The sequence below is a fragment of the Labrus mixtus genome, chromosome 1, assembly GCF_963584025.1.
Source record: "Labrus mixtus chromosome 1, fLabMix1.1, whole genome shotgun sequence".
Lineage (NCBI taxonomy): Eukaryota > Metazoa > Chordata > Actinopteri > Labriformes > Labridae > Labrus > Labrus mixtus.
The window spans coordinates 29,411,171-29,431,000 of record NC_083612.1 but is presented as its reverse complement, the minus strand read 5'-3'; the positions used below and the strand labels follow the sequence as shown (position 1 = coordinate 29,431,000).

The 19,830-nt window shown below is 43.0% G+C and overlaps 1 protein-coding gene across 3 annotated transcripts in view; it reads left to right on the top strand.

Annotated features, from left to right (window-relative positions):
• The window catches only part of gse1b (Gse1 coiled-coil protein b), a 177,678-nt gene that overhangs the window by 89,709 nt on the left and 68,139 nt on the right, over positions 1-19,830 (top strand). The window contains exon 1 of one of the 3 annotated variants that reach the window (XM_061041347.1): positions 18,489-19,402. The exons of the other annotated variants lie outside the window; for them this stretch is intronic. Coding sequence (XP_060897330.1) covers positions 19,366-19,402 — 37 coding nt within the window. The 5' untranslated portion in view covers positions 18,489-19,365. Of the gene's footprint in view, positions 1-18,488; positions 19,403-19,830 lie in introns of those variants that run through there. 3 annotated transcript variants of the gene reach the window in all.

Genomic DNA, 19,830 nt, shown 5'->3' with positions numbered 1-19,830 from the left:
AAACAGGCCTTTGTCATACTGCATTGTTGTCAGAGAAGCCAGAACTTCAACAGAGCATGTTTCCTTAATGTCTGATGATAATGTTAGGTGATTTTATGATTTAATTCAGTATATATCTTACATGTTGGAGCTATAATAATAGCAGTAATAATTTCATAATTTATACTTTATTAATCCAGCGAGGGGAAATTCGGTTTTACACTCTGTTAAATGAACATGCTACACACACTTAGGCCGAAATACACACACATGCACAAACAGGATCCTATGGAGATGTGCTAGAGTGAGGGGGCTGCCCACAGCGAGCACTCCAGAGCAGTTTTTGGGGTTTGGTGTCTTGCTCAAGGGCACCTCGGCAGTGCTCAGGAGGTGGACTGACACCTCCAGCTACCAGACCATTTTCCGGAATTGGTCCTAACCCGGCAACCCCCCCGATTCCCAACCCAAGTCCCTACAGACTGAGCTACTGCCGTCCAGGATTTAAAGGATTTAAAGGATCTATTTAGAATAAGGTGGTTTCAATAGCTGTTGTGTCTGATACATACAGTGTCTCAATCTGAGTGCAACATTGTAAAGTCTGTGCAGGGTAGATATATTGCTTAGTGGTCTCCCAGCTAATATAGCATGCTCTGTATATTTCTATCCCTCACAGTTGCATACAAACAAACATTGAGAAAGAAACAGTCTGTCGAGGCTTAGCTGCTATAGGTTGGTATTCTACTAACAGAATTTGTCATGCTGAGTCTGTATTCTCTGTGTCTGCTTCAAACAGTCACACATGCCCACAACTAGATTCACAACTAAAACACGACACCTTGTAGCTCAGACACATGTTTATGTACATGTCCAAGAAAGCCAGATGAACAGATAGGGTATAAAGAGACAGCAAGAAGAACAGCTTGTATGTAACAAAAGAAGAGAGTGTTTCAGTTCTGTTTGGATTATGACAAAAGGGGGAGGGGAAGAGAGAGTTAGGAGGCAGAAAATAAGATAGATGAAATAGAAAATCAACATGGGACGAGAGACTTGGGATCCGTAGCAAATGACTGTTTATAAAGAATTTTCTTGCTCTCTCAGCTTGATTTCTTTCTTGTCTGTAATCTAGCATGTTGTAATGTTTTCTCTGTTGTCCCCTTTATTTATTTTTTTGAGAACACGAATGGCAAAATGTAGAAGAAGAGTGATGAAAAAGATGACAAATTATAGGACAGATTTGGGGATGAAAACATAAAGTATGTGGCATTAGTTGTACTGAACACAAACAGTGTGATAAATTCAGGCGGTGCGGAGCTGGCTGTTTGAAGCCCAGATGGTGTGTACACACCAGCTTATTTCTAGCACTGTTCATTCAACTAATGCTTTAAAGATTGGAATGATGCTTCTCTCTGACATCGTAAGAGATGACCTTGGTGTGAATTCAGTAAGAAAATATTGAAGAATTAAAACACAATCTGAAGTCCTGTAAAGTCTAATTAAAAATAAAGTAGCTTGTAATCTTTACTTAGGAAAACCAAAACATTGCTCTGGAGTCTTCAATCTGAGTGTGAACAGCACTGTTCAATTGATTCAGTGTTTATATAAGCCTTTTTAGTAACACAGCATCAATCTTTCTATCACACATATTTGATTAAACACTACAAATTCAATGAAAGGGTTTTTAAAAAAATGTATAAAAAATACATTGGAGTGTTATATCTTCATCTATTTCAAGAAAGCAACTGAGTTATTACTTGAAACCTGCAATTGTTTGAAAACAGTCTTTACCCATTTCTAAAATGAAAGAGCTACATTTTTTTTGCATTATTTCTTTAAAGGTCACGTATTATTCTCCTTTTCAACAAGTTTAAATACGTCTTATTGCTCCTCTCAACATGTCTGTGAAGCTTCTTGTTAAAAATCCACTCTGACCCTGTATTTGATCATGCCTACAAACCCCTCTATTTCAGCCCCGCTCAGAACAGGCTGTTTCTGTGTCTGTAGTTTTAAATGCAAATGAGCTGTGTCTGACCACGCCCCCTCTCTGGAAGGGCTTGAGAGGCTCGGGCTTTCTCGCTCCATGCCCTATTGTTTGACAGAAAGGCGGAACATTCACACAGCTGTGGGAGTGTCACCCGTCTTGGGGAGGGGTAACTGCCCTTTGTGATGTCATGATGGGAAACTCAAACGGCCTGTTTGAGCACACATTTTCTGATAAGTGGAGTGGGCAAAAGATGGAGAAGATGGACTTTTCTAATAATCAGGGGGTTTGTAGAGAGAATAGTGACACATACTTTACAAGTGTTAGGAAACCATGGTAAAGTATATTTTCCATAATATGTGACCTTCAAATCATAGACCAGAAAAGAAAAGGTTCATCATAAAGTACTTTAGATATTATCGAAGGAGAAAATGATCCTTGGAGTTAACATGCCCTCACGCTTACTGACCCACACATCTTGTGCTTTCTGAGTGCAAATTCATTTGGTATCATGTTCCTCGGGTGGCAGTGAGAAAGAGAGGCTGGCCTTTCTGCTCTGATAATAAGGTGACATTTTACTCAGCATAGTGTCTGGATAACAGCCTTTTGCTTTTTGCTCTTCTACACCTACAATACATCTGTTTTCCTCCTGCCCTTTCTTGGCCTTTCTCTGATTCTTTGTCCCATCTCTTTTACTCTTCTCCTTTATCTTTCCATAGTCTGCTTTCATCAATTTAAAGCCTGTTCGTTTTTTTCTTTTTTTATGTGAATATTATTGACAGGATGAACTCAGTAATGAGAGACATGTAACTTGTGACCAAACCCTTTCTCACATTTAAAGCTTAGCTAGCACAGCCGTCCACAGAGACTGCACACACAGCTTGAAAAAGCTTTTAATTTTTGCACAGCAGCCTGGATGAGTAGAGTAAGAGTTTTCAAACTCAGCCATTTATAGAGTTATATTTCTGTGCAGTTAGTATTTTACTCCTATATCACCTATTTCTTACTTATCGTGGTCTGTGTTGCATAAACTTAATTGGTTTAGGTCTTTTAAAAGTAGTTAGGCTTAATTTCAGAGTTTTCTTTTGTGAAGGACTTCATAAATCAATTAACAGTAACTTAACAACTCAATTATTGTTACGCTAACTTAGGGTTTCCTCCTTAAGCTGATTCTTCTGCAATGATGCTGATTTAGAAACATTTATTTTAGAAAATAAAAGCACTTCCTCTTCATTTATATATTACATCTGATATACTGTATTTCCAATAATAAAAAAATATAATTCTGCAGCTGAACTTATTGGCAGTCGGATGATTTGTTGTATTTAGGTCGACAAATGTAAGATAGAGGATGGGATGAGGTCAGTCATTTTATCCTTCTGTTTCTCTCTCCCTCTGTCTCTTCTCCCATCACTTCCTCCTTTACCCTGTGTACTTATCCATGTGTGCGAGAGACAAAAAGTTGTCTCAGTTGAGCAGTATACTCGACCCTCTGCCCTGTTAATTAGCTCAGTAAATACTGTTGAGATTACAGCAGTGGAAGTGAAGCATGTGAGTCAGTGAGGGATAGACTGTGAATGGAAGAAACGGAAAGAGAGAGAAATGTGATGATAAATCCATGTTCACTGTACAAACCACTGACACAAACGTTTTATTTTTTGAGGACTTGGCCCAGCAGACACCTTCTGATTTCTGTTTGAGTCAGAGAGGTCTGTTAAAGGAACAGACTGATGAGATAGGAGAGGAATATAGAAATGAGGAGTCCAGAAAACAGAGTTCAGCTTAGAAAACAAAAAACTGAATTTCTTCGCTGTCTCTCACTCTTCCGTATTCTTAACCCATGTCTCCCTCCCTCTTTTTCAGTTCATATATAATGTTATATTCTTCTCTGTTCTGTCTTCAGTCCCACATAAGATTTTGAAAATAGTGGTACAAACACAAAGACAGGACAGGAGATTTTCTACTGAGCAGGAGCTGCACAGTGTAAAATTCAACGCTGTGGGTATGAATATGATTTTAATATTAATGCATGTGCCTGGGAATAATCAGGGACTCTTGTATTTCTTTGTTTACATTTTTGCATACAACACCACCTCTGTTCGCTTTTCACTTAATTTTGCCAGTTTTTCTAGAACAGTTATGTTTAAAGTGATTCTACAGCCAAATTAATAGTTTACTTAATCCGAAACAGGAAGGCTGTTATGATTCACAGAAAAATACAACCATTCTTTCAGCGAGAAAGCAAGGTTTATGTTAAATGTTAAAATGTCTCATTTCATTTCCGATATTTGCACAATTAAGACACATTTTAGATCAAAATACTTCTAATGTTATTTAGAAGTTGAACTAGAGAGTATTTTACTTGAATGTTGTTATGATCTGGTTTATTGTTGTACAACAGATTAAAGAAACTGGATTGAATTTTAAGATTTGAGGTTTTACTTTTTGTTTTTGTTTTTTTTGCTCATTGTATGTTTTGCACATGCTCCCTCTCTCGCACTTCCACTCCACTGAACTACTTACCTCCCTCTCTCTATCTACTACCTGCTATTATGTCTAGCAGCGGTGCCTCTAATGGCCCGTGGCTCTCCTTTCCTCCACCTCTCCCCTTTAATTTTCACATAACAAGCCCCCTGCCCTCTCTCACTGGAGCTCAGACAAGATTATCCCTCCGTTATTCCACCTTCTACTTCCACCCCGATTCAGCATGACCCCACAGCAGCAGGAAATGGACATTTGCAGCGGTCATTTCTCTTTCTTGCTGTATGCCTCCCTCCATTCATTGGCACACACACTTGGAACAGGTCACAGATCATTTCGAGCACCTTGAGGCAATTACTCTCCTTTTTTGTCACCCCTCGCGGCCTGCCACTACTCCCCGCTCGCCTCTGAGTGGGTTTTCCTCCATTATCCCCGTTCTTCACACAGCAGGAGTCATCACCCTTCTAGTAGTGTCACATCTCTATCTCCGCAAGGGTGGGACTGTCAGCCAAGGAATCATCTTTTTTTTATTGCTGGTCCACATTGTAGTTATCAGTGCATCTAAGGACTGTGGTACTGGTTATCTTTTGCAGCAGAGGATACAGAAAGTTGGAGGCCGCGACCGACGAACCTATCGCCTAAGTGTTCGTAGAAGTCTGGAACCATCTGTCATCTGTCGCCCCACTCTGTGTGCCTCTCACTCATCCAGAACCCTTTCCTCTCTGCTCCTCATCACTGCGGACAGATAATCATGGGTGTGTCCCTGAGTGTATTTGTGAATATCTGTGTGGGTCTGATTTATGGGTCGATCGGTCTAAAGAAAGAGCTAGTAATAAATTTGGTGACATCACAGAAAGAGGCTAAATCGAAGTGTTGCATCGCCTGCTCATAACCTCTTCATCCGTCCATTTTCTGTGGAAGTAATTATCACACACACACACACACACACACACACACACACACACACACACATGCAGGTCTAATTGAGGGTGTGATCATTAACAGTGCTGTAAATCCTCTCTTAGTGGTCACTATACTAAAAGTGCCTCGCTAGGACAGATTCAGTCTGTTTGTGTTCTTGGACAGGAAATCAATCACACACACACAAACACACGCACACACACACAGACACACACAGACAGACATGAGAACACGCCTTATGCTTTATCCATGCGAAGAAATGCCTCCTAAATCACAGAGCTTCTACTTACTGTGGGATCATAGAAGATGGTATCATTGCACACAAATGCAAACACACACATACACACTAACACACGTGCGCACACACACAAATTGAGAATAGAGAATGGTCCTGCCAATGTGTTCAGCAGAGATTGATGAAGCAAATGTTGCAGTAAGAGTGTCCCTGAAACAGTAGAATCTCTGTTTCATCGTGCTGCTCCGCCTCTCCAGAAACTCTTTGGAAAACTGTGCTCATCATCTGTATCTAATAGGAGAGGTTCCTGCGAGGAGACACAAGCTGTTTCCATCCAACTGTCAGGCATGATTTACACACACTTTGGAGACACTGCCAAAAAAGTAAAAAACATGCACTTCCATCTTGCGGGTTAAAGCTTTAATCTGTTCCTGGAAACAAATATGGTAGGATAAATTGGATAACCTGTTAACTTTACTTATGTTGGATGATGTTATAAATGGAATCCATCCAAGTATTTAGACCATTGACTGTTGTACAGAGGTATTTGATCATGGTGAAAAATGAGTGTTGCCAGAAATGTATTTAATACATTTGTAACAGCAAATTGTTGTTTCTGATTATCAGGTGAAAAATCCATTAAGACTACGCGTTTGAGATGTATTATGTAGGTTATTTCATTAACTTTCTCACATATCAATAACTTTGGGAATCTGACACATTTTCCTGGTAAGCCATGTGTCTCTTCTTTTTTACTTCACTTGACTTATTAAAAAATATTTCAAAAATGAAATCCTGAAATGATGGATGATTTACATCTTGATGCATTTCAACCAGAAGAGAAAAGATTTCAAAGAAAAGGTGGATATGTATTGATCGACAACCAGCTTCAACATTCATGTAGCCTACTATCATTCTTATCAAAACAGCCGTCATGCTGCTCTGACGAAGACGTTAAACTTGTGATTAGCCATGAATTAATTCGGAACATTTTGACATGGATAATGTTCAGATGAGAGGTAAGACCAATTTCTCATCTTTTTTTCCAAAATACAGACTTCTTTTTGAAACCTGTGCAGTCCCCCCCTGCTGGCCTTTAACAGAAATACAAGTTTAAACCAAGAAGCAATATCCTCTTATAGCCTACTGTAACTGAATGGTTTATCCCAATGTATTAAGGTATTTTATATTTAGCAGGCTAATTATAAAGGACATGATTATTATCTCTTAAAGCCACACTACTTTATGTGTGTGTGTGACTAGCTGTGAGAAAGGGGAAATAAAAGCACCCCGCCATAAAAAAAATGCTTTTCCCCTTCCTCAACATTGTTAAAAGGTTTGTTCCCACGGTGACCAAGCTCAGCAGCACCATGGTTACAGCAGGAGCCTTTGAAGCCATCTCGATCCCCCCCCCCCCCCCCCCCCCCCCCCCCCCCTTTCCCCAGTGTTTTTTTTTTCTCTCTCTCTCCAGTCCTCCTCCCCCCTCTTCTCCTCCATCTTTAAGTAAGGGAGAGAGTTGTTTTGACCTTATCCTTGAAGATCGTGACACTTAACAAGCAACAAACTCACAAACTGCGTGATGTAAATCTACAGATCAGCATTCTCTCATTCCACACGTCCCTGAGCAGACAAGCACACAGTTGTAGCGTCCATGCTTTGGCCGAGCGCAGTGTATGTTACTTGAGGTCAGTTTAAGTTGTTTAAAGGGAGGTTTACCAGGGTTTATCTCCTTTTGTGTCATACATAAATGATCCACATGGAGCATTTCTCCACAGTGAGCGTAGAGATTTATATGGCTGCTGGACAAATTTATCTGTGGAAAAAGACCGAAAGAGAGGAGAGAGAGAGAGAGAAAAGGGGGATTCTTGGAAGGTCTTTCCTCTCCATGCTGGTGGAGGACCAAGTCGTTCTATTCCCCTCAGCAGGATGAATAGCCTTGATGTCAGGTGATTGCCTCTCTCTCTCTCTCTCTCTCTCTCTCTCTCTCTCTCTCTCTCTCTCTCTCTCTGTGTTTTTAGCTGTTTGCCATTTTTCTTCCACCTACTGTGATTTTCAACAGAGAAAACATCCTTAAATAACCCGGGGCGAGCTGTGACAATTGGTCGGTTTAGGAAAACAAAAACAAAAAGATTCTCAGATCATGTGGGGAGTCCGTGTTTGTGTGTGAGTGTGGATATTTGGTGTGACGTACACAGTGCAGTCCTCCTGTGAGGCGAACATGGCAATGGGACAAGTTAGGTTGGAAAAGAAAGACAGAGGAATTAGGGAGGCTGAGGAGTGCTCAGATAAGACCGGTGATGTGATCGGTGGATTATAGAGAGAAAGACGACCATTTTCGGCTACGGACGGAGGGAAAATTTGCTAGAGTGTGGAGTATGAATAGAAAAACAAATGGAACAAAAAAAGATTTAAAGGAGGAGACGATGAGTTTAAAGGGATGGAGGTGTAGCTGTGATCAAAATAACTTCAAAGATAAATAAGATTGATTTAGATTTGGGGTCATGTGCCTCATGTCAGGGAACATACGACATCGCAGCCTCTGATTTCCTTGCCCTTGTTCTCAACCCTGTTTGTTTTGCATCTAAACACTGCAGTATCACACAGAGGAGCCTCCATCTAAATAACTTTAATGTAACAACACCAGCATGAGACAGCCATTTGCTTTTATCTTTGCAGCAGCAAAAAAAAGACAAAGTGAGAGAGAAACAGAGCCACAGAGAGAAAGAGAACGATGCAGATGTAGGGACTGGACGAGACATTTCAAATATAACCATAGATAACGCCAACCCAAAAGCCCTTTGTGTGTGTATTTGTGTATACGTGTAATTGTCTGCATCTATACTTGTTCATGTGTGTGTTTGTTTGAATGTATAAGGGCGCATCCTTCTGCTTTGGCACAGGATCATACGGTGTTAATTCAGTTGTTATCCATGTTTGAAAATGGAGCCGGCTGCAGTGTTTGTTTAAGCTGTGGTTTCCCCCCTCTGTGTGTGTGTGTGTGTGTGTGTGTGTGTGTGTGTGTGTGTGTGTGTGTGTGTGTGTGTGTGTGTGTGTGTGTGTGTGTGTGTGTGTGTGTGTGTGTGTGTGTGTGTGTGTGTGTGTGTGTGTGTGTGTGTGTGTGTGTGTGTGTGTGTGTGTGTGTGTGTGTGTGTGTGTGTGTGTGTGTGTGTGTGTGTGTGTCTGGCATCATACCGGAGGGTTGCTGTGGGCCTTCACTGGCGAAGTCAGGGCTGGAATGTGATTGGTGGGGACAGCGGGCCAAAAGGCCGCCCAGGGTAGTGACTGCCACTTGGTAGAGTGCCCTGGCTAAACGCAGGCCAAATCTGCAGAGATCCACCCCTGTTCCTCTCTACTCTGCCTCACTATTTGGCAGCTGTTCTCCATGCGTTTCATAGAAAGAAAGACCCTCATATATTTATCTCCTCTCACAGTTTCCCTCTCGACATCGTGCATATGATAACATACTTTGTTTTTAATCAGCTGGTGTCAGAGGCAGCATTTCCACTCATCAAGGAGGGGCCTTCCACTTATCGTAATGTAAAATATATAACGACACCGCAGGAGCCAGAAGCTATTTGATTCTCGTTTTAATTAGATGTTTACTTTTACCTTGAAGTGCCCCCATAAAACCTGCAGCCTGTTATTTGCGTTCATTATCCAACAAGGGGGCGTTAAAAGCAATGTCTTATCACTGGGGAGAAACAAGGAAATGTGTGTTATTGAGCTTTGAAGGGAAGTAGGGAGAGGCAGAAGGACAGAAGAGAAAAAGAAGGGGAAAGGAAACAAAGCGGGACAGCTAGAGAAGGGGAGGAAAACGAGGATATAGGGAGAGATGATTAATCCAATCAAGCCTCTTAGTGTTTCATCAATAGGCATTGTTCTAAGATGGCTGCCTCTCTCCAGCTCGGACTGTGGGTTGCAGCTAGGCTAACACACAAGCTAATCCAGGAATAATACGAAGAGGAGGGCATGCAGCGCTGAGGACGGCTGCTGTGCCAGCAGATTAGTAATAGAAGAGGATTCAGTCGCACAAACACACACAGAATGACACACACTGGGCATGGGATGGAGAGACAGTCACAGATTGAGTGAGGTGCCTATTGGATTGTATGGCTTATGGCTTTATCCCGTGTGAATGTGTGTTGTTATGGAGTGTGGCAGAGCTGAACTGAGCTGCTGAGGACTCACGTCTGAGGCAGGAGAGGTCGTGCGTGAATGTTTTTCTGTTTTGTATGTGTAAGAGATTGATACTTCATACATGAGTCGCTCATTGTCAAATAAACAAAAGCTAATTGCACGAAGGTAGTTAATAAACTCAGATGAGTTGTGTGACTGTATGGAGGTGTTAACGGGACGCATGTTGCTATTTCCAAAACCGCTCTCTTGCTCAGCCTCTTTTTATTTAACACATATTAACATCGCAACATTCCCTCTTCCTCATTTTCTGTCCCCCTTCCCTCAACATTTCCCTTTTTCATTCTGCTTCCTGTGTTATCTCGTTCCTTCTGCTCCCCCCCCCCCCACCCTCCAACCCTCCCCCCTCCCCCCTGCAGCATTTTCTAAGATGACAGGAGGGTGTTTTTCCTTTGTTGGGGAGCTGCTTCGCACATTCTCTCCTCTGTTGACAGGTAAAAGACATTAAAGATACTAAAAGACTGAGCCTGATGGAATCCTCGGGGGAGTAAGGAGGAGGGAGGACTGAAAGATGCAGAGTGAGTGAGGGGGGGGGGGGGGGGGGGAGCAAAAGGAAACTGAAAGATAGAGCACTGAAGCTTTGCTAAAGGTAAAGTGTTTAGTGGGAGAAAAAGAAGGATTGAGTCACAGAGGGGAGACAGAGGAGAGAAAGCAGTAGGGGTGAGGAGGAGGGGAGGAGGGGTTTGACAGTCTGTGACCTCGGGTAAGTCTCTTCGACTGTGTGCTGATGCGTGAAACCTGAGCACACGCAGTATTAGCACGCCTCACTTACTGAACACAGCAGAGGTCTGACACAGGGCAGGGCAGCCTCCTCTTGTACACACACACACACACACACACACACACACACAGTTTTATATCACACCAACACACACATATGTTGGTTTACTCTTTGTTACAATACTCACGCACACTCACACACAAAACTGCTGCCTCGTTGTAGAAGAGTGTGTTGAATCAAGAAGCACATTTGTGAGTGGAGAAGGTCAGCTCCGGCCCTCCAACAGGCCCCAAGGTGCTGGTACTCTGCTGCCCTGTCATCTGCTCTCTGCTGCCTGGTTCTGTATGTGTGCGTGTGTGTGTGTGTGTGTGAGTGTGTGTGTGTGTTTACAACCTGTGTATTTGCATGGCGCCCGGCCAGGCCAGCCAGTTGTTTGTGGCCTCGTACAGTTGTGTGATTCACAACATGCCTTAGGCAAGTTGAAACCATAATCCAGCCCTCTCTCTCTCTCTCTCTCTCTCTCTCTCTTACTGTTTGTCTCTCTCACTCTTCCTGTGTGTGAGTTAATGGGTTAACCATCTCTGTCCAATAAGCACAGATAATTGAGACAAACAAGCCAATGAGAAAATGTCACAGGAGAGCACAAGTCAGGCGAAAAACGCACTGCCGGCAGCTCTTTGTGTGGGCTTGTAGTGTGTGGATGCGTACACACAATTAATTATTAAATCAAGTACACTAGGCTGTGTGGGCTGTTCTTCTTTTTGCATATACATAAACTTCTTTGTGTGGACATGTGTGTTAACTTGTGTGTGTTTGTGTGTGTGTGTGATGTGATGTGATCCCACCCTGTCAGCCTGTTGTCAGCTTCTTTGCGGCATGTTGCTGTAAAGCAGGATTCTCCTGCTGCGTCTGCTCTCTAGGTTCCCTGAGCTGTGTTTGCATACAACACACCTGCCCCAGGGCCATCTCACACACCCACACCCACGTACGCCCTGTGTACACACACACACACACACACACACACACACACACACACAAACACACACACACACACACACACACACACTGTATGCAAGAGACTGCAGCAGCACACATGTGCACGCATATTTGTTAATCAAATGAGCAGCGCGTTTAAAGATTCCCTGCCTCCTTCTCGTTCTGGTTCAGTACTTTGTCTGTGGCGTTCTGCTCTTGTGTCTAATAACGCAGGGCTCGCTGAGAGGCAGCAGATCTGGTGTGTTTGATATGGAGACAGATGAAGGGCTGGAAGATGCAGGTAAGAGAGCTGAGCAACTATAAAAAGCCTCATCAGAGCGGAAGACGTGTGGTGAGATGCATTCCCTCGGCTGAGAACAGGGACGCTTCTGTTGTCTGCGCTAGAAAGCAGGTGTGCCACAAGGCATTGTGGGAGGGAGATGATATGACGGCACATCAGGCTGTCAGCTTCGGTCAGCTCCCCCCACCTGGCTCCCTTGAGTGTGTGTGTGTGTGTTTGTGAGTGTCACCCACAATAATGGCTAGCAGCCATTTAAAAGGCAAATCCACTTTAAATCAGGAGTGACGGTATTCTGGAGAGCACGAGGAGTGCAGGCTTGATTTGTGAATATTAAAGAGCGAGTCTTAAAAAGCAGAAGAAAAAAAACGTGAGAGGCCCCTGAAGATGTCATCAAGAGAATGTCTGGAGAATTTTCACAGGGCTATCCAGGCTGCACAAATCACGCATTAAATGAGCAACTTAATCTGGAATCAGGTGTGAGTGCTGAAAATGTCTTCTTCTTTTTTCTTTGTCAAAATAAGAGCAAAGCATTAGCTCTTAGTTTAAGATTTAAATCACTTCAGTTCTTCACTCAAGTGTCTTTTCCCCCCGTAAAGTGTTCATCAATGCTGCACATGTGGATACTGGTTATAATATCTGATGTGGAAGGACATTTAAACATTTGTTTGGAGAAGCCTTCAGTAGTGCTGATGTGGACTAAAAGCTGGGTGCCAGTTGTCACTTGATCACTCTCATATAATAAGAAAAACAAAGTCACCACAGCTTTAAAACTTAAAAAGGATCATATGTATAAAATTATTTATCTACCCCTAACAATTCTCTGGCTTCTGACTGAAATCTCTAACACTTGTCTAAACTGTGAGTGTTATATTTGTGAATAACTGAATCAAATGTAACAGAACTAATAAAGGATGAAAAAAGACAATAGGGACTCTCCGGCTCTCTCTTTTGTTGTACAAGCCTGTGCTATAGAACAATACATTGTTCTATAACAAAACAATACCTTGAATCAATACAGTAACATAAACTGGTAAACGTTTTTTCTTCCATCAGTTGAGTTGAAACTAGCACCACTGTTAATGTAAGTGTTGCTCTGGTGAGCAGAAATCAAACCAGATGTGCTGTGTGTAAAAGTCTGTCAACTCTTTTTTGGGTCCAGCTTTTATAATCCTAAACACTGACAAGATTTCCTCTAGTGTTCCGTAGTCGTTGGAAGTGTAAGGTCACGTAAGGAATCTGATGTATTTGGATTAGATCAGTCTCTCATGTTTGGTCTCCTGTGCATGAATCTGTTAACTGAACAATCAAGAGTTTATTTTCCCTGCAGCATGGCCAGATTAGCTACATCGAAGTCTCATCAGTGTTTGGTCAATATAACATGGTATTATAAAATATACACTCTTCCTCCTTTTTTTAACATCAGTTCCTCTTTTTGCTCTCTCTCTCTCTCTCTCTTTGTGTGTGGTTTCAATGTCAAGTCAGAATATTGATATTTTAGTGAATAATCATAGATAATATATTAATTATTTGAAAGAACGTAAACCAATTATTTTTCTCTTTTATTCTCACTTTTAGCCTCTTATTGTCAACTGTGTGTTGGCTGTCTGTTGTTTTAGAGATGGCTGCTCATTGTCTGATTTCAAGGTCAAGGCAGTGCATCAGAGCCGACACACCGCGCAGTGTATGTCATGTACACACCTTTGCTGTCTCCCTCAGGGTATGGACACACTGCACGCAACGTGTCCAGCAACTCAGCGACCATTTATGTTTTCTTTTTTTTTTTTGCCCGTTCTTTCAACTCATCTTAGAAGTTCATTCAATTATTATTTCAGATAATGACCTAAAATGTCTTCCAGAGCTAAGTGTGTCAAAGTGTGTTTCTCCATGGGTGATAAATATAAACCCTTTCTTATTTAAATGTGTATGCATGTAAGTTTCTGTAACTCTGGTTTCAGAAGGTTTCTAGGTGTTCTGCAAGATTAAGGTCCGATAAATGAACCATGGACTATTGCAGATACTTCACATATTTTCATTGTCATCCCACTATTCAATGACATACAGGGGCCTGTTTTATGTTAGTCCACTTTTGAATTCAGGATTTTTCTTTTATTTATGTGCTTGCAGCATACCTTTCTGCTGAAAGTTCAATATAATGTATTTATCCTCACAGCTTTGTATTTTCTTCTTTTCTTTTTCATGTCGATCGTCCTCCTCCTCCTCCTCACGGCTGCTGCACACTTCACCTCTGATCCTGACCCCTCACTTCACAGGTAAGTGCTTAAACTCATGTAGCAACAGACACACACACACACATCCACACATGCATTGCTCAGTTATCTGTTGTCTGAAGGCGTTGTGTGTGCGATGCCTCTGAGGTTCCTAGAGAGGCCACACTCCTGGATAATGTTGCTAAGAAACAGGAGTGTGTGAAAGTGCTCAGCTGACCTTGGTGTCGTCCTGTTGACACTGAGGTTAGGAGTTGCGATTACACACACACAACATCAGTTGGTTACAAAGTATACCTTTTTCTCTATGGGTGTACAGACAAATTCATCTTTAAATCTGAGCTTTTTGGTTCTCTTTGGTAGGAGCAGCATGTGAGTGTATGTGTGGCTGTGTTCACTTGTGTGCACATACATTTGCCTGCCTGTGCGAGCGTGTGTGTGGTGCTCAGCTGGCCAGGCGAGAGTTGTGTAATTGCAGGGTTATTGCTGTTGAGCCTGATGGGTAATGACACATTTGCAAATTAATTCTCAGTGCTAGGCTATGATTAGCATACGGAGAGAAGCATCTCACACACAAAGACCCCCCCCCCCCCTCACACACACACACACACACACACACACACACGAACATGTGCTCACACACACTTCACAGGCTTCTAATCACCAGCGAGGGGTCAGGCTAAATGGGTGTTTGTAATAGTGGAACGGGTGTGGGTCTCTGCAAATGGGGGTTAGTGACGGTTGATGAGATATCATATCTAGTCGGATTTGATACATAGCGACACATACTGTACCTAAAAAAAGAGTCCCGCTTTGTGGTGTCAGTGTTGACAATATCTGTATGAAAACATCGAGTGTATTACACAGAAATGCATATTGAAGTAAAGAGTTTTAAACCAGGCTGTTTAAGCAGAGGGTATTTAAGATAGTTAAAATACTTGTTTTTTTAAAGTTCATTAGATAGTTGATAAAACAATCAACTTCTTGCCTAGGATTATAAAAGTGCAGTGTTTACACTTTTAAATTCTTAACCCTACAGGACTTAAACAAAACATATAGTAGATGGCTGACACCTTGGTGCTTTACTTGTGTTAAGCAATTATGGTCGATCTAAAAAAGTAACTGAATCAGCCTGACATACTGTAGGACCAATACATGAAACATCAAAACATTAGAATTTTGGGATGGCATTTTTTTTTTCTTGTGACACACCCAGATTCTCTTCATCTGTCTCTCTGAGAATCCCACACCTGCTCTGGAGAACTGACCTGTTTCATCAAGTCAGAGTTTAAAGTATTTAAGCGTGTTTTGTCTGTGATTGTTGGTGTGGGTCTGTGCAGCTCCAGAGGCTGTGTGTGGTGGGGAAAGATTATAGTAATGCGTTATCTTTGCTTCCCCTGCTGTGGAAGAAGACAGACCATCTTTCAACCCATTCCAAACACACACAAACACACACACACACACACACACACACAAACACACACACACACACCTACACACACACACACACACACACACACACACACACACACACACACACACACACACACACCTACACACACACACTCAGCGATTGAGGGAGTGATTATATTTATAGGGGGGGTAGGGAAGACAATTGTTCGGGGGGTTGACTGGAAGTAAGTATAGCAGGTTTATGTGTTTGTGTATGTGCTCCCTTCCTCTCTCTCTCTCTCTCTCTCTCTCTCTCTCTCTCTCTCTCTCTCTCTCTCTCTCTCTCTCTCTCTCACACACACACACACACACACAATCTGTCTCTCTCTCTCCCTCTCCTCCTCTCCTTCTGTCTTGATCCCCGTCTTTGTCAGCTGCTGTGCCCTCCCTTCACTCCTGTTTTTCATCTGTCTTTTCTAGATTTTTTCTAACACCCTCTTTTTCACTTGTTTTGTTCTTCCCATCTTCCTTCCCCTCTCCTCTCGAGCTCTCTGTTACCTCTTGATCACAGTGTTTTCAGTCACACACACATCGCCTTGTTCCCCAGGGAGCTTTTATAGTCTTTCAGGGTGTGTGTAACAGCATGCCTGTGTGTGTGTGTGTGTGTGTGTGTGTGTGTGCGTACTTTCTTCGGCAGTGCACTTGTCAAATGTGAATCAATACACCAACCTTAAAGGAGGATGAGGAGGATCTGAGGATGATAGCTGTTTTCTAGCATTACTTTTCCTTTAGTAAGCAGTAAGATTAAAAAAAAAAAAAAAAGATTTGTTTTCATTATTTGTCAAAGTCCACTTCTATCACTGAACGGCTTGACACTTGTGGTTTAATTGTAAGGTTACTCCCTGTGACATTTTCCTCTCAATAACGCCCTACACTCTCTTTGTGACCCATCACTGGAAATGAAACTCACAATCTTTCATATGTTGAGGCTAACACCTTCTATCACAAGATTAGAACAATAATGTCAGCTTGAGGGTGAGGGACTGCCCCTCACCCTCAAGCTGACATTATTGTTGTATAGTTAGTTAGTTAGTTGTTGTTGTAATCCATGTTGTTGTTTTTTTTTTTGGTTTTTTTTATGAATTGAACCAAATCAGCTGTTTGTTGTAAACCACTGAGTGTGTATGACACCAAAGAGACAAAATAACTTGTACAAAGCGTCGATATTGGACAACCTGGAGTTATAACTTGCTGTACAAGCAGATAAATCACTCGGTTCTTGAGCATGAACATTGAGCATTGTTGAACAAAGCAAGAAAGGACGTAATACTAAAAAAGAGGAACTTTGTGGGGAGATCTTTTAAAAGTTTGGAAACGACAATGTGCAACCTCAGAAAATTTCAAAGGAATCAAAAGTCTGTAGAAACCTTTTCCTCTAAAGAAATATTTCAAACAACTAAAGCCATTACAACGATGCACAGTGTTACAGATGCAGAAAATGTCTGTTCCCTCTGAAAAGATTAACATGAATTTAGTCAGCACCGCTCTTGAATCTTACAGATCATTTTGTTAAAGATATGCACTGCACCTGTGACAATTATGTGAGTCTATTTTTCCTGTCCTTCTTCATCTTGTCCACCTAATGCAAACTCTTTGCTGTATTTTTAGTCTTTGTCTCTGTCTGTCATATTGTCATCAGACTTGGTCGTGTAGCAGCACCTCAGGGGGGGACACATCACCTCCCAACCTGTCTCACAAGGTGTGAGACACTTCAACACCTACCTCACAGACAAACACACCTGTGCAAAAACCGCACAGAAGCACACCCATGCCTTCCAGCGATGATAATGAGTGTTGTTTGCACACAATCGGCACAGTACATACTGTAATAAAAGCATGAAGGGTCTCGCAAAGCTCTCTTATTTGTCATTATAGCACACACACACACACACACACACACACACACACACACACATCTAGACGCACTGGTCTTAATTAAACATTTGCAGATTTCCTGTCTTTGTATAAATAAAAAAGGGCTTTGTTCATGGAATGACTCCCCCTCTCCCCTCCCCCTCTATCTCCCTCCTTATCCTCCGATCTATGGACTCCCCTCCCGTTGCTCTCTCCTTCTGCCTGTGTCTCCTTCTTCCTTCAATCATCAGTCCCTATTAGCGGTTATTTAACCCATTTGCCTGTGAGCATGCCTCCCACTTCTTCTCACTGTGCTTGTTGTGCTTGTTTCTTGGAGTTTAGGACCCCTCAATCTGCCTCCTTCCTCTTCCTCGCTAAACTCCTGTCTTCCTCCCCCTGCCCTCCCCCCTCACTCTTTCTCCCCCGCTGTGAGTCTCACAGAATGGACTCGAGAGCAAGTCAGCCCTCGGGGTAAACTGTCCTGCTTGACTATTTCCCCATCATTTCTCCCTTTCTCCTACTTTCTTTCTCCCTCTTGCCCCCTTCTCCTGCTGTTTTCTTGGTTTTGTTTGGGATGGCCGCATCCCAAAAGATAGTTAACTCCTCACCCGTGTGCTGCCACCGTCACATTCAGGTTTGTGTGTTTATTCATGTGTGTGTGTGATGAAGAGAGAGAGAGAGAGAGAGAGAGAGAGAAGGGGGGGAAGTCTGCTGTCAGCGCAGCATGCTGAGCAGTCTGTGCGCTAGGCTGCACAAGCCAAGTTTTCCTAGACGGACACACAAATGCACCCACACACTCGCAGACAGAGATGAGGAGGACTCTTATTTTCAGAGGAAAGAACGGAGGCGGGGGCATCTTTTAGATTCTCCTCTTCCATACACGTAGCTGTTCTATTGTGAGCTGCCCTTGAAGACCCAGCACTCTCATCCCTGCACTATCCACTGCTTTTTACTTTCCTACTGTCTGAAACAGTGTGAACAGATGCTCCCTTGATATTCGAGGTCTCTTGCTGTCACCAGGGCCGGCCAATCAGCTGACTTCAAACTGAACTGTGACCACTCTCCTCCTCTGCTGAAGCATCCGCACCGGACAGTGTTATTCCCTCCCTCATCTGCACCCTTGCTTCTTCTTTCTCTGTTCCCTCTAACACCAACACCACCCCCTTAACACACACACAAATACACACACACACACACAAACACACACACACACACACACATACACACCCTTTCTTGCTATCTGGCTGTGTTGTTGCCGGCAGGGAGTTCATTCTGCCCTCCTTCTCTCCTCCTCTCCTCCACCTCCTTCTCTCTCCGTATCAGCGTGAAAGAGAGGGTGAAAAAAGGGAGGGTGAGAAAATGAGAGAGCGAGAAACACAGAGAGAGAGAGAGAGAGAGTGGCAGCAGTAGCAGAGGAAGCAGAGCGCTTCTCCTCTGATCATCTTTCTTGGATAGAGGGATAAAAGACAGTCCCTGGATTCAGTCGTCGCTCTCGTCTGCAGGATTTACCCAGCCTGTATTTTATCCTCCCTCTTGCCTCCTTTCACCTCTTCTTGGCACTGGACTGCAAGCTTTTACATCTCTCCGGCTGTCCCGTCTCCCTGTGTGTGTGTTTGTGTGTGCGCGTAAGAAAGAGTCAGAGCACTCTGCCTTTGCTGCTTTTTAAAAACGAACAGTGAGTGTGTGTGTGTGTGTGTGTGACCCTTCGCCCAGAGGGATCAGGAGCGAGAGCTAGGGGGTCGAGAGCGGGGGTGTGCTCAGGGGGTTGACCCGTGCACCGCTCTGTCTGTGTGTATCTGTGTGACTGTCTGTGTGTGTGTGCATGTGTGTGTCCTAGCTGGCTGGGCGGTCCCAGCCTCACGCTTGGTTAGCGAGGACTAGAGAGCAGGGATGACAGGCTGAGTCCCAGCCCAGCTTCCCCACACACAGATCCTCGTTTCTGGGTGGCTGTGAGGGCACAGCCCCTCTCTCGCTCAGTCATCCAGGACAGGACGCTGCCTACACATCTCACACAAGTTCCTCTCTCTTCATGACTCTTAATCAGTAACCATGTTTGGACTAAAAGCACCACTTTACTACTTGCCAGGTAAGCGAATAACAATTCTGTTTGATGAAATAAAATGTAATTTTTGTGTGTTTTCATGTTTTAAAATCCATTTTGCATAGACATAGAGTATACTTGTATGTGTGTTTAAAAAGTGACCATGAGTGTTTGAGATTTGAGCTCCAGAGTGCATCTGAGGAGACGCTTGTCTTTGTGCTGCTGGTCCTGAGGTTGGAACCTGAGATCCAGGGCTTGTAATGCTGTGTGACAGCAGCTCTCACTCTGTTTCTCTAAGCTCTCAGCCCTTTATCAGCGAAGAAGTCAGCAAGTATACTAGGACGCTAAGTGGCAGCGTGTGTTTTATTCAGCATAGCCACACGGCGACTATAGCAGCGAGGCAAATGTATGGTTTTGTTCATGTTTGATCTGTATAACTGCAGCTGTGTGTCTTTGTGTCTGTACCGGTGACT